At 45.4% G+C, this 14,341-nt stretch overlaps 1 protein-coding gene across 1 annotated transcript in view; it reads left to right on the top strand.

Moving 5' to 3' along the window:
* LOC136841781 (mucin-2-like) overlaps positions 1-13,399 on the top strand; it is a 244,327-nt gene extending 230,928 nt beyond the window's left edge. The window contains exon 22 of the mRNA XM_067109067.1: positions 12,672-13,399. Within this exon, the coding sequence (XP_066965168.1) occupies positions 12,672-12,748 (77 nt within the window). The 3' untranslated portion in view covers positions 12,749-13,399. The remainder of the gene's footprint in view (positions 1-12,671) is intronic.
* The last annotated feature ends 942 nt before the right edge of the window (positions 13,400-14,341 follow it).

Genomic DNA, 14,341 nt, shown 5'->3' with positions numbered 1-14,341 from the left:
TTCAACGACACTGAGACTGTTCGCTTTGATACATTTTGGGGATTTGTTGTGTATAGGGAAGGGTTTAAATGATTTGTCTTTACGAACCAGAAAATCAGAATGAAATTCTTCGTATTGAGACGATGGTTTCTGAAACCAAACCCTTTAAAATGATGCACTGTTCGGGTAATTCTCAAGTTAAAAAAAAAATTGCTCGAAGGACGGCCCCTTAGAAGTGAAAAATTACTGTGGGGACTTGTATTGAAGCAATCGAGCTTAGATTAATTTTTTATAAATATCTGTGTTAATTATAATAAAATAAGACCGATCAAGTGTTACTCACCATACAGTAATGTCAAAAACGACGCAGAATGTTTGAAACGATCATCCCAATTATACCGACGATATAGTTGGTGATTATCATGCCTATCCAGTCAAGGTTTAGTTTAGAAATTATAACGATTTTGTGATGATTATGACTATATCGCCAGTGACAAAAATGTACTTATTGATCTGACTGAGTGGAAATTATAGCTACGCGGGGACGTACTTCTGAGAATCAGCAACAACCACCCCAACCCCCCAAACCATATTAGACCAATCACTTAATTTACGGTGATTTCGTCATTCCGAACATCTTCGCGAAACCAAAATCACCTGGAGACATAAATTAGTGAAACTACCTGCCACTGTGCTATTATGATTACAAGCCAAGCTGTACCCCCAATAAAGAAAGTGGCCCAGTAAGGAAAAGTAAACAGAAGAATAAACCAAGAAAGAGATAGAAAAATAAAGACAAATAATACATGGCAAAGAACGAATGAAATACGAAAGGAGGTTCACATCAGCTTCCTCAGCAAAGAAGCGTTTGTCCCAAGTTTGGGCTTCAAAGTTCTAACAGGTTTGGTCATGTAGCAGGAATAAAGTCTGTAGAAAACTATAGCCTACGGTACTGAACACTAAGACAAAAGGCAAGACCGTTAAGATGAACTGCTATCTAGTACCAAGTGGTGGATGGTAATGTCTAGGAAGATATAAAGGGTGGTTAGAACTACGAAATATCTTATACAGCTTGCACTGATTATCTACCTATATATATATATATATATATATATATATATATATATATATATATATATATATATATATATTGTCATGGCAGTATTTGTACTGAAATTGACTTTAAAGTAGGCAGAGTTGGGAAAAGGATTAGTTGGCATGGCATTATAGGATAGGCGCTAGAATGAGATAATTTAGGAGAATTGACTAAAGCAACGCAGTAAATGTAAAGTCACCAATTCGGCACCGGGATAGTGTTCGGCAACGCCATTAATTAAGTCTCCGCTGAGCTTGTTTTTCTTTGGTGACCTCCCGTTTTCTTCAAGCTCAATTAGTCACGCCTAAAACGTGCCAGGTCACGCATTTTAATAATTTTTTACTTTATGGTATTTATACGAATGTCACACATTGTGTATCACATGTTTCTTCATTCACAGGCATCAAGACTGTATCCATATTGTAGCTCTGTATGTTTTGTATTGTAATTTGTACTGGATTCACTGCATGTGTGTTTATTATTCGACCTCAGGTCGATCAATTCCATTGTCTCTCACGGCCCGGCGTCAGTCGGCCGCAATATAAACTGCCTGGATCTCTGTAATCAAATAATAATGCTTTTTACCTGCTGCGTTTCTTTGACACCTTACAGTGGTGACCCCGGGTATCCGGGCCATTAGCGGACTCACCGACTCAGTCTTGGCTCGGGATTTCTCCAAAACGCTCTTAGCGGCCTAAACGCACGGCGCTGTAACCAGCGAGCGTGCTGACTCGTCGGCGTACCCACCAAGCGTCACTAAGCCCGGAACCACGGCGCACGGCGATACTGACGCAGTACCCCACTCCCGGTAGGGGTCAAGGAGCGAGCATGGACGCCCGGATATCATCGCTTGCATGCAGGTGCAACCGGACCCGCGGACTCCGAAGGTTTACCTACCTCCCATCACAGCCGCGCCCGCCCCGCGCCGAGGCCCTCCCTGCAACTCCACCAGCGCCCGAACACACGACGGCGGGCAACACAATCGCTGGCCGCCCTCACCATAAAGCTGCCACCGTTTTACGCAGGGGAACCCATCGATGTGGCTGCGCGGGGTGGAGAGCCACTTCAGAATCGCGGACCTCACGGACGAAATCCTACAGGCCGACACAGTGCTCAACGCCCTTCCGGAGGACGTGTACAAAAACTCATCTCGCGAAAATACCAAACACACACCCTCACATACAGCACCACAAAAGTTCCTCCTCGAAGCTTGCTCCTGCCCATCGCCGAGCGGGCCGCCGTGCTATCGACCTTGCCAATAATCCACGCCCGACCTCAATCCAAGAGACGGCTTGGGGCATGGTGGTAGATCTCCTGTCAATACCAGTCTTGGGTGGCACAAACAAGCGGCAGGAGATAAGCTTCATACGGAAATCTTCCTTCCAACTCACTCCCGGAAGTACGCAACCAGATCGCTCACCCCTACACCATGCCTGTCGAGGACCTCAGAGAGACGGCGCAACACCTCACAGACTCCGTCAAAGGCTTCTGGCGGCTAAAACCGGCCACACAGCCGGTCAGCTCCGTCCAGCCTGAAGAGGGCGTGAGCAGCCCGTCAACGCCATCGCCAACAGACGTCCACCGAACCACAGCAGACGGAGGTCCCGGGCTTCTGTCGCTACCACAAGTGGTTCGGAAAGGACGCCCAAACTGCCTGCCGCCCTGCTCGTTCAACCGTTCAAAAACGGGGGTGGCGGCGGCCAGCAGGACAGGCCGCCATGGCAGCCGAAGAACCCAGGGCCTCAAAAACAGTAGGTTTTTACGTCCGCGACACCGCCTCCGGCAGGATGATGCTGGTCGACACAGGAGCCTTTAAGTCGGTCTTCCCAGCATCCAGAGAGGACCGCAACCAGACACCAGACCCGGCCGCTTTCCTGACGGCCGCCAACGGAACCCCATCCTCTCCTACGGCACCAGGCTCCTGTCGATCTCCATCCTTGGCCAGAGTTACTCCTGGGACTTCATCGTCGCGGGACGTAGGAACCCCCACCCTGGGGCCGATTTTCTGGCGCACCGGCCTGCTAGTCGACGTGGGGCGCAAGCGCCTCGATACCGACTCCTGCCGGTCTCTCCGTTAACGGCGGGACCCAGACCCACCATCAGCGCCGTCGCCCCACCAGTATGCACACCTTCTGTCGGAGTTCCTGAGGTATTTAAGCCCGAGCCGCCAAGTCCCCGGGCCCCAGCCAAGCACGGCATATACCACCATATAGTGACTAAAGGGCCCCCGACACATGCGAGTTCCGCAGGCTTCCCCCTCAGCGCCTTCAGGAGGCGAAAAAGCATTCGCGGAGATGGAACAGATGGGCATCTGCAGGAAAGCCTCCAGTCCATGGGCCTCCCCCCTCCACATGGTGCAGAAACCGGACGGCTCCTGGAGACCCTGCGGCGACTACAGGCGGCTCAACATTGCAACGGAGCCCACCACTACCCTCTGCCCAATATGCAAGACCTCACGGCCTCCTTTCACGGGGCCAAAATATTCACTAAATTGGACCTTCTTAAATCTTATTTTCAGGTACCTGTTGCGCCAGAGGACATACCAAAGACAGCCATCATCACGCCCTTCGGGTCCTATGTGTTCGCCTTCTCCACCTTCGGGCTGAGGAACGCCGGGGCCACCTTCCAGCGGCTCATGGACAGCATCCTGGGGGACCTAAAATTCTGCGTCTGCTACGCGACGACATTCTCATATTTTCCAGGTCTCACAGCGAACACCAGAGGCACATCAAAGCAGTCCTCCAGCGCCTCCAAGAAAACGGCCTGTCGTCGTCCGTTTTGACAAGTGTACATTCGGCGTCCAGAAAGCAGAATTCTGGGTCACGAGGTGTCTCCGACAGGCGTCCGCCCTCTTACATCGAAAGTGGCAGCCGTAGCAAAGTTCCCGACACCCACCTCCATCAAGGCCGTCCAGGAGTTCCTTGGGATGGTAAACTTCTACAGGCGGTTCATCCCGGGATCGCGCGACACCACGGCCCTGGACGGAAGTCCTAAAAGGTCAACCGAGTCCCTGTCTTGGGGACCCAGCCAGCAGCAGGCCTTTTCCCTGACGAAGGCCGCCCTCACCAAGGCAACCGCCTTGGCACACCAGGATCCCAAGGCTCCCCCAGCTGACGACAGACGCCAGTAACGTTGCCTGCGGTGCTGTTCTGGAGCAAATCATCAACGGCGCCCCAGCCCATCGCCTTCTTCAGCAAGAAGTTCAGTCCCGCAGAGTCCCGCTACAGCACCTTCGACAGGGAACTCTGCTGCGCGATGTACCGCGCAGTTCGGCACTTCAAGTTCCTCCTGGAGGGGACGCCCTTCACAATCTTCACAGACCACCAGCCACTGGTTCACGCCTTCACGAAGCAGGGGGGACGCATGGTCTTCCAGACAGCAGCGCCACCTCTCAGCCATAGCCGAATTTACCTGTTCCGTCAGGTACCTCCCCGGCAAGAAAAATCCCGTAGCAGACGCCCTCTCAGAGTCGAGTTGAACGCAGTGCAGCTTGGTGTAGATTACCAGGACCTTGCCAGAGAACAGGCCGCTGACCCAGAAACCCCAGCATACCGCACCGCCATCACATCCCCCTCAAGTGGCGGGACGTGACCCTCGCCCCGGAGGCCCCAGCCTGCTCTGTGACATCAGCACAGGCCAGCCCCGCCCTTTGGTTCCAGCCTCACGCCGCCGCCAGGTATTTGACATCATCCACGGCCTCACACCCCCTCCGGCAGGACCACGGCCAAACTGCTTTCAAAAAAGTTCGTCTGGCACGGGGTGCAAAGGACGCCACAGCCTGGGCAAAAACAGTGCCTGCAGTGCCAGACCAGTAAAGTGGGTCGTCACACGCAGTCGGGGTAGGCGAGTTCCCACAGCCAGGGCGCCTCCGCCACATCCACATCGACGTCGTCGGGCCCCTTCCCCATCAGGCGGATCCAGATACCTCCTCACGGTGGTAGACCCCTCAACGCAACCAAAGACACCCATGCAAGAAGCCACCGCCATTCGCGTGCGCCGAGGCCCTGCTTTCCAGTTGGGTTAGCCGCCATAGCGTCCCGGACCACATCACAACCGACAGGGGCCCCGCCTTCCTCCGAGCTGTGGTCTGCCCTGGCTCAACTGCTGGGAACCACGCACCACACCACCACAGCGTACAACCCAGCGGCCAACGGCCTGGTTGAACGATTCCACAGGTCCTTAAAATCATCCCTCATCGCCCGCTGCACTGCCGAGGACTGGAAACATCAGCTGCCGTGGGTCCTCCTCGGGTTGAGGACCCCCCAGAGCCGACGGCACCCCATCCGCAGCCGAACAAACCTTGGGGAACCCCTCGTGGTGCCGGGGAGCTCACGGATGAACGCCACTCCCATCACTGCAGAGGCTCGCGGCGTGGCCGGCAAGTTGACGCCCTCCTTGCAGGCGCTCATACATCGACAGAGCAACCACCTTCATGCTGCCACAGCTGTCATCCGCCACCCACGCCTTCGTCCAGAGTCGACGCCGTCCGTCCACCACCAGCACTAAGCCCTACAGGGGACCCTTCCGCTGCTGGGCGGAACAGCAAGGCGTTCCGCTGGCACTTTCCCAGGCAAAAATGGACTGGGTTTCCATGACCGCCAAAGCCCGCCTTCCTGTCGGAGAGTCCGGCAGCGGCGCAGCACCCTTCCGCCCAAAACGCACTCCAGCACGCCCTCACCTGGACCACGAGGCGCGGTTTCCACCCCAGGAAGGGACCGCCCAAACAGCAGCCTCACAGGCAGGAGGCCCTCAGTTATCTTCAAGGAGCCGCGGCACCCTTCAGCGTCCCACCAGGTACAGGGGATTAATCAGACAGACGATCGTCCTCGTCTTGGGAGTATTTGTAAAGTCACCACATCGGCGCCAGGATAGTGTTTCGGCGGCGCCATTAATTAAGTCTCCGCTGAGCTTGTTTTCTTTGGTGACTTCCCGTTTTCTTCAAGCTCAATTAGTCACGCCTAAAACGTGCCAGGTCACGCATTTTAATCATTTTTACTTTATGGTATTTATACGAATGTCACACATTGTGTATCACATGTTTCTTCATTCACAGGCATCAAGACTGTATCTATATTGTGTCTCTGTATGTTTTGTATTGTAATTTGTACTCATTCACTGCATATTATTGTTTATTGTTTCGACCTCAGGTCACAGTCAATTCCATTGTCTCTCACGGCCCCAACCGTCAGTCGGCTTCCAATATAAGCTGCCTGGATCTGTAATAAACCAGCAGTAACTTTACCTGCTCGTTTCTTTGACACCTTACAAGTTCAGTATCAGCTTGTTTCATTTAGTTATACAAACATGCAGGACCTGCCACAAAACAAGAGTCAGGACTATCTGAAAATGGACTATTTAGGAAAAAGATTTCCTTTGTACAGGCACTCAGTAAGTCCCAAAACCACCATTATCCTGTTGCAGCATTTTCAATTAGTTAAACTCAGTAACCTTCTTTGTGGTCTTGACAGTCCTCTGGTATCTATATCCACTATATGATATATATATTTATATGGCATGGTTTTTATTCATGACACATGGGATATATATATAAGTTCAACGACTGGCAACTTTCTCCAGTTTAGTTTCTGCAATTTTTCCATGACGGATCTCTAATAATCATTCTTTACAATGGTCTCACCCTTCCATTATGAAGATACTGAGTCACTTTGTATTTATCATATCTGTTGTTTATTGTTTCTCTGTTATTTCTCTTTCATAATTAATCTTTTACTTTCCAATTATTTTTGTACTGGGATGCTTTCCTTATGGGCCCTCGGGCTTGTAGTATTCTGCCTTTCCAACTAAAATTGCAGGTTGGCTTATAATAATAATAATATATAACAGTAATAATAGGCAGGGGTGGGGGTTTGGTGTACAGATGACAGGTTGATTAGTGAGCTGAATTAAGATTGGTCATGGATTGGTGATGAAGTCAGTCCCAGAGGTGTTGCAACCTTCTAGGCCTAATCAGTGTTATTGGTTGGGGTGGGTGTTGGCTCAGGTACCCCCTACTGGTGTGGTGGGTATTATAGATCGTCCAGTTATTAAAATCCTGCTTATGATGGTTGGGAGAAATTCAGTTTCTTTCACCATGTTAATGCTTGGTTTATTTCCAATATATGGAGTGCCTTGAAAAGCCTTTGCCGGCAGTCTGTTGCCTGATCTATAATTTTTCTGCTTTGCACGTTCTTCTCTTTCAGGTCTTTTGTTATTTTTTGTGCATAATTGTTAAAGGTGGCCCCTTCTTGGAGGTGACAGGAGACACTTGGAAAGTTTGATAGTGTTCTTATGAGTGGTGGCATCCTCCCACCGGGCATGTAAATTTGTAGATGACACTACTGTGCTCCTCTTTGTTTCTGGGGGCACTGGGTTGTGTTTAAACAGTAACTGGTTCGTTTTCTTATTTTTATAATAATTAAAATTAATTTTTACCTCTTCTACATTAGGGGAGAAAATATCTTCTTCCACATTAGGGGAGACAATTTCCTTTATTGTTTTCCAGGGGGGGGAAATCTTTAGAGGAGGGGAAAGTCCTCAGAAAAATAATAAATGAAAATGGAGAAATTTTCGTTTATTATTTTTCTGGGGGAAAATGTTTAGAGGATGAGAAAGCCCCCAGAAAAATATAAAATGAAATTAGGGAAATTTTCATTTATTATTTTTCCGAGGGCCCTTTTGTCCTCTGAATATTTTTAATGCGTGTAACTTCTGTAATAGAGTTTTATGAGTCCATAAGACTTACAGAAATTACATTCCTCAAAAATATATTGAGGACGAGAAGGCCATCAGAAAAATAATAGATAAAAATTTCTCCCCTAGTGTAGAAGGGATTAAGATTAATTTGATAATTTATTATAAAAATATGAAAACGAGCCAGTTACTGCTTAAAAACAACCAGGCACCCGAAGAATGTCTTTAAATATAAGTAGTGTCATCTACAAATTTACATTCCCGATGGAAGGATGCCACTAATATATTGGGATGACCGGTACCCAACTCTCCAAGTGTCTCATCTCTCACCTCCAAGAAGGGGCCATCTGTAACCATTTTGCAAAAAAATATAACAAAAGATCTGAAAGATCACAAAAATTATAAATCAAGCGACAGACCGCTGACAGTGGCTTGTCGAGGCAGTCCATATATTGGAAAAAACCAAGGTGAAAGAAACTGAATCTCTACCAACCATCATAAGGAGAAATTTAAGAGAGAGAGAGAGAGAGAGAGAGAGAGAGAGAGAGAAAACACTGTTGCCAGCAGCATATCACTTGGACGATCTATAATACTGGCCATACCAGCAGGGGTTACTCGACCCAACACATCTGGGACGCAAATTCCTGAGGTGTATGCTAGTATTGCACCAGTCCCGGTTTTTTTGCCATGCCCCTAGATTAGGTTAGGTTAGGTTAGAGTAGTACCTCTAGAGTAATTTGGGTGTGGGAAACATAATGAGATTATTTTAAAGAAAATTCTATGGTTAGTTTTTAAGATAAAGCATCCTGCTTTTTTAAGGGAAAGGTCCTGGTACTTGGTTACATTTCAGGAAAATGCATCCAGAACTGATTTCGTCATCAACCCACGACCAATCTAAATTCAGCTCACTGACCAATCTTTCAATAATAATAATAATAATAATAGTAATAATAATAATACATTCAAGTTACTCCATGCCAGCCATGAGCAGTAGTGACAGTCCAGTATAGTTAGAAAGTATTATTATTATTATTATTATTATTATTATTATTATTATTATTATTATTATTATTATTATTATTCAGAAGATGAACCCTATTCATATGGAACAATCCCACAGAACCCATGGACTTGGAAGTAAAGCTTCCAAAGAGCATTATGGTGTTCATTTAAAAGAAGTAACAGAAGGTAATAGGAAATACAGAAAGATGAGATCAGTTATTAGAAAAGTGAGGCTTCAAGAAAAGTCAGAAGTGAAAGACTGATTCTTTATTATTCTCGACAGGTGTTTATAAGACAAAAAGTGGACAGAAAGGTAGCGGGTGACCTGAGACCCCCTGCGGCATCAATACAGGATTTGTGTTTTCTAGCAAGCATAAAAATACACACAACATTTGTTACATGACATATAAAAGGTAGATATGCATATTGGCAGAAAGGCCATACAATGATGCATAAGATGAGGCACACAAAGAATCTGAAATAAAGACAGGTAAAATACATGACGTGATTAATGTACATCTGATTTGTAGAAACACAAGGAAAGAGATGCAGCAATTTGTCAATCAAGAAAATAAAGTCCCAAGACAATAATTAGAGGAGCAATTATTGTATGAAGCAACATTAATCATGGAGGCGCTGAGGCAGCCGGAGTGGGCCCCTGCTTCTTGAGAACTGTGGGCACGCAGGGTGGAGCTGACACCTGGGGAAGGCAGGTATTGTGGGGGAACTCTGGGGCGCCTGCCTACTTCTTCACAAATTTCGCTGTCTAACAGGAATGTGGGTTTCAATCTGCTGATGGTGATCCAGTCCTCCCGCCCATTGGATGTCGAGGAGGAATGCTTTGCTGGCCTGCCTGATGAGTCAGTGGGCCCCCCTGTAGGGCCTGGTTAAGGGTGGGCAGCGAGCATCCACCCTGACGAAGATGTAGGCGCAGGAGTGTAAGGCGGTTGGGCTGTAGGTGACGGTTTTGTCGGTGAAGGTCTTGTGGCAGGGCGTGAACCTTTGTGTGAGTTCCCTCAACCTAGGGAGGGCGTTGTCGGCGCCGTCAGCCGATGGCAGGAAGAACTCTCTGGGTATGGCCAGTGTTTCCCCGTAGACTTTCTTAGCCAGGGAAGTGTCGTCCCAGGCTTCCCTGGGTGATGCATCTCCGAGGGGCTGGGATAACAGGTCGAATGCGTGCTGTGCTCTTTCGGACATGGGCATGGAGTAGGAACTCATCAGTTTGTTTTTTAAGTCTGTGTATGCGACTTTGTCTGGTTGCACATCTAGCCAGGGGGAGATTCTATTGAATACTTCTTCTGGGAGCGCCGTCATGACTATGTCCGATTTTGTAGCATCGTCTGAGATGCACGCCATGTGAAAATGCAAGTCTGTGTGCCGAAACCATGATGCCGTGTTTTGGTGCGAGAACGGGGGAAGTTTGACCGTGTCTGGCTTTGTTGGTGAGAGCGGTGTGCAGACGTGCTTGTGGGTTTGCATTGAGGTTCTACTTCTGACATCTTGACTGCTCACGCACCAAAACGCGGAAAATGCGCTGTATTGAGTCCGTTAATGGTGCTGATTTGTTCGAGAGGTAGAACGAAGTGCCAAAACGTGCCCTTTTGGGTACGCCGTATTTATCCATTAATGACACGGTTTCCGTCGGGTAGGGTGCTATCAGAAGCCTAAACTTTACGCCGTAGTTAGTCCACTAAACCCTGGGCCAAAACCGTGCTACCTGTCCCTGACCCAGCGTCACCAATGTGAGGCTTCAAGAAAAGTCAGAAGTGAAAGACTGATTCTTTATTATTCTTGACGGGTGTTTATAGGACAAAAAGCGGATGGAAAGTTAGCGGGTGACCAGAGACCCCTTGCGGTGTCCATACAGGATTTGTGTTTTCTAGCAAGCATAAAAATACGTACAACATTTGTTACATGACATATAAAAGATAGATATACGTATCAGCAGAAAGGCCGTACAATGATGCATAAGATGAGGTACACAAAGAATCTGAAATAAAGACAGGTAAAATACATGACGTGATTAATGTACATCTGAAAAGGAGAAACACAAGGAAAGAGAGGTGCGATTTGTCACCCTTACAGAAGAAAATAAATTAACAAAAATAAATAGATAACAAAAATAAATTATAAAATTAAATGAGCATTGCTTTAGGGTAGTAACTTATTGCATCATTGCTTGAATATTTGAGGTTCAAGTTGCATAGCATCCATTATTCCAACAGTGTGAGGAATAATGAACCCCTGGAAGTGAGGATCAACAGCAAGGCACATTTACTGCATATTGGTGCTACTGTTCTAGTTGCTCTCGGCAGGAGAAAAAGGATCAGGAAACAGTTGTGAATGTGAAAGATCTTTGTTAAAATATGTTTGAAAAATTAACAAACAAAAGACTATCTGTCAGTGGTCCAAATCATAACTGCAAATGTTAGGAAACAGAAACCTACCACCATGAACCACTCAGAGATAAATCTCGGGCAGAGGTTGATATCCACACTGGAGACCAGTATGCTAGTAAAGGAAGGATAAATGACCTAAAACAGGTTGCAGTGATTTCATCAATAATAAAATTATGAGACCTTATTGTCAATACCTACCTTCCATGCAGTATTTGCTGATGCCCTCAGTACATGTTTCCCAAAAGTCCAAGTATAGTTAAATCTTCAGACTCATTTAGCAGAGCCCCATCCACATGAAATAGAGGATGGGGTGGAAAATTAGCACGAGATCTAGTAGTCAATAGTGTTTTCGTTTTTACTGGAGTTCAACCTCATACCCAACCTACTACACCATTCACTAGTCTGGTCCATGTTACGGCTGAGATTAAGGCAGCTTCATATCTCATAAATGGAGACTTTACTACACCCACAAGTGTTGCATCATTGGTGTACTGAACAATCTTGTTTTCAAGGCCAACAACCATATCACTTGTATACACTAAAAATAGCAGTGGACCAATAACACTACCCTGTGGAACCCCAGACACAGTAGGTCTTGGTTTGCTAAAGATCCCATCAACAGTAACTTGTTGCTGCCTACCTGTAGGAATCTTGGAGTAATCCTAAAACATATCCAACCACTCCAAGAATTTGAAGTTTGAAAGTAAGTGCTTTGTGATTTACTAAATCGAAAGTAGCATTAAAATATATTTGAATTAATCTACACTCAAAACCCTTACCAGGGTTCTCTTGCAAATGGCATGTCAGATCCAAAGGAGCAAAGTGCTTCTTGTATGCATATTGGTTATCTGCTAACAATCCTTTGGATTCCATATACTTGTAAAGTAAACCTCAAACTTTCAGTAAATGTTAGCAGAACTGTCATAACATTGGGTTTAACCAAAAAATAATGCATGCATCGTGGTAGAGCAGTCTGGCTTCACACAGCCATATTACTATACTGTGTCAGCTACCGACTTCATTCAATGTAGCCCGGGGGAAGGGGGCCAGGCGCTAGGCAAGTGGTCCCAACTCAGTGCCAATCTGGGTCCCTGATAGATAAGGAGGGTTGGAGTCAGGAAGGGCATCTATCCAAAAAACATCTTCCTAAACCAATTATGAAATGAGTCATTCAAGAGAATCAAGTGGAGGAGGCTCATTAAAAAGAGCAACCCTAAGTAGAGATTAAGCTGAGAAGGAGAAGAAGAGCAACAACAACAACAATTATCAACTGCATTCGACCACTAAATCTATTTTAATCAAATGATCTTCCATCAAACTTCCAGTGTGTGTACAGCAACTATGTTAATTGTGAGCAAAATCAGTGAACATATATACTCATAATATGTAGCCTTCATGTTTTATTCTTTGATGGGAGATTACCTTAATACACATTTCAGAATTAGTATCAATAAGACATTTCATTTTCAACTGCTCCTCATATCTAAATATTATATTTGTTTCAGAAACCTGCAGTAAAAAGAGAAAATATATGCTGCAGCTGATCGGGATATACAGGTTGGGAAAATGTTGCAAGCCTTAAGAGAGGAAGGATAGATGAATATTTGGAATCTGTGGTACTTTTCCTTTTTAGGATTTTTTCCAGAATAATGCTTTGTCAGATAAGCACCCCAAATAATGGAAATCCTCAAGAGTTTTATCACTGAAGGTGACATTATGGTCTTTGATTTTCTTTTCTCTGTATTGACATGGGACATTGTATATCTTAAAATATTTTGTCTCTGCCCATGATATATCCATTCAGTGTAGAAAGAAGGATGTCCTGTAATGTATTTTGTTTTTAAAGAAATATTATTCTTCTTAGGGAAAGGGTTTTTATTCTTCTTACAGAAAGATTTTTGAACTATTGTTAAATGACTAGAGCCTTTTATCAGCTTGACTTTTAATCATCTAAAAGTTATCGAACTTTACTATAAAACACCAACCTCTCAAAGAACCTTGTCAACCGTATTTTCATCTGTTGGTTTGTCTTCTTCAAGCAAGCTTAGAATTTCATGTCTCATGTTTTATAAGGTATCAAATTCATTAAATCTATCTTCAGTTCACTGAAGCATTTGGTTTTTCAGCGTGCAAATTTTACTTATTCTATTGTAATGTTAGTATTTTATTCTTCAGAGCACATATTGTGTCTTTATTCTGTCATTTGCAAAATAAAGATATTGGCAATAGAAAATTTTGTTTCATTGTAGCAGTCCTGGTATCATATTCCAATATCTAACTCGCGGGCATTTCAGGCTAATCGTGATGGTGCACACATGACGTGTGCTATACTTTTACCACCAGTCACCCCCATTTGGTTATGAGGTGCACAAAGCGATGTTTTGTTTGTGAGCTGTTGTCAGATGATGGGATTGTACAATACTTGGTGAAAACTGATGAAAATGTAGATATCCAATGCTCCCATGAGGTAAATGTGTAGGGTTTTCCAATTTCTTGTAACTTACAGTTAAATCAAAGATAAAACCATGGTTTTACTTTTATTTGTAAAGATATTTTCATTTTTCATTGAATTCATATAGTAGAGAGTAGGGATGTTGAGTAATATACAAGTAGTAGACCCCCAATATTCGCGGGGGTTAAGGACCACAAACTGCCTGTGAATAGCTAAAATAATCAAATACTTGAGACCCCCTTTAAAAATACTTATAACTGCCTATTTGTTCTGACACGATATACAAACCATCAGTCCTTTACATTAGGAATTACGGTGAAGCTGGACACAGCCGTTAAACTCTTGAACAAGGTGGTTAGGCAGTAACTACCGTCAGGTAGGCGGGAATACTCGCCTGCCTGGATGTAAACATTCCAGTTTGCTTTAGGCCGTCATGCGTTGTAGATGTAATTTCGGATCTCTTTGCCTGACTGTCATTAAGCTCTTTATTATCCCGGTGGGATCCTTCTGTATTTTTATGTATATATTATGTGTGTTTAATAATTATTAATATACAAATCCACAATTTGTGATAGCCTTGCATAGGCCTTCGTTCCCCTGCGTGTGTCTCAGGTTTGACGGCCAAGGGCGTATTTAGAGGGGCGTAACCAGTGGTAATGCTTCTCGTCCAATAGCCCTTTATTTAGATACTGAAGGCGTTCCCCTGTACATTCAGATATATTA

Source organism: Macrobrachium rosenbergii, chromosome 9, assembly GCF_040412425.1.
Source record: "Macrobrachium rosenbergii isolate ZJJX-2024 chromosome 9, ASM4041242v1, whole genome shotgun sequence".
Classification (NCBI taxonomy): Eukaryota; Metazoa; Arthropoda; class Malacostraca; order Decapoda; family Palaemonidae; genus Macrobrachium; species Macrobrachium rosenbergii.
The sequence above is the reverse complement of the archived record's forward strand: the minus strand, read 5'-3'. Positions and strand labels throughout refer to the sequence as shown.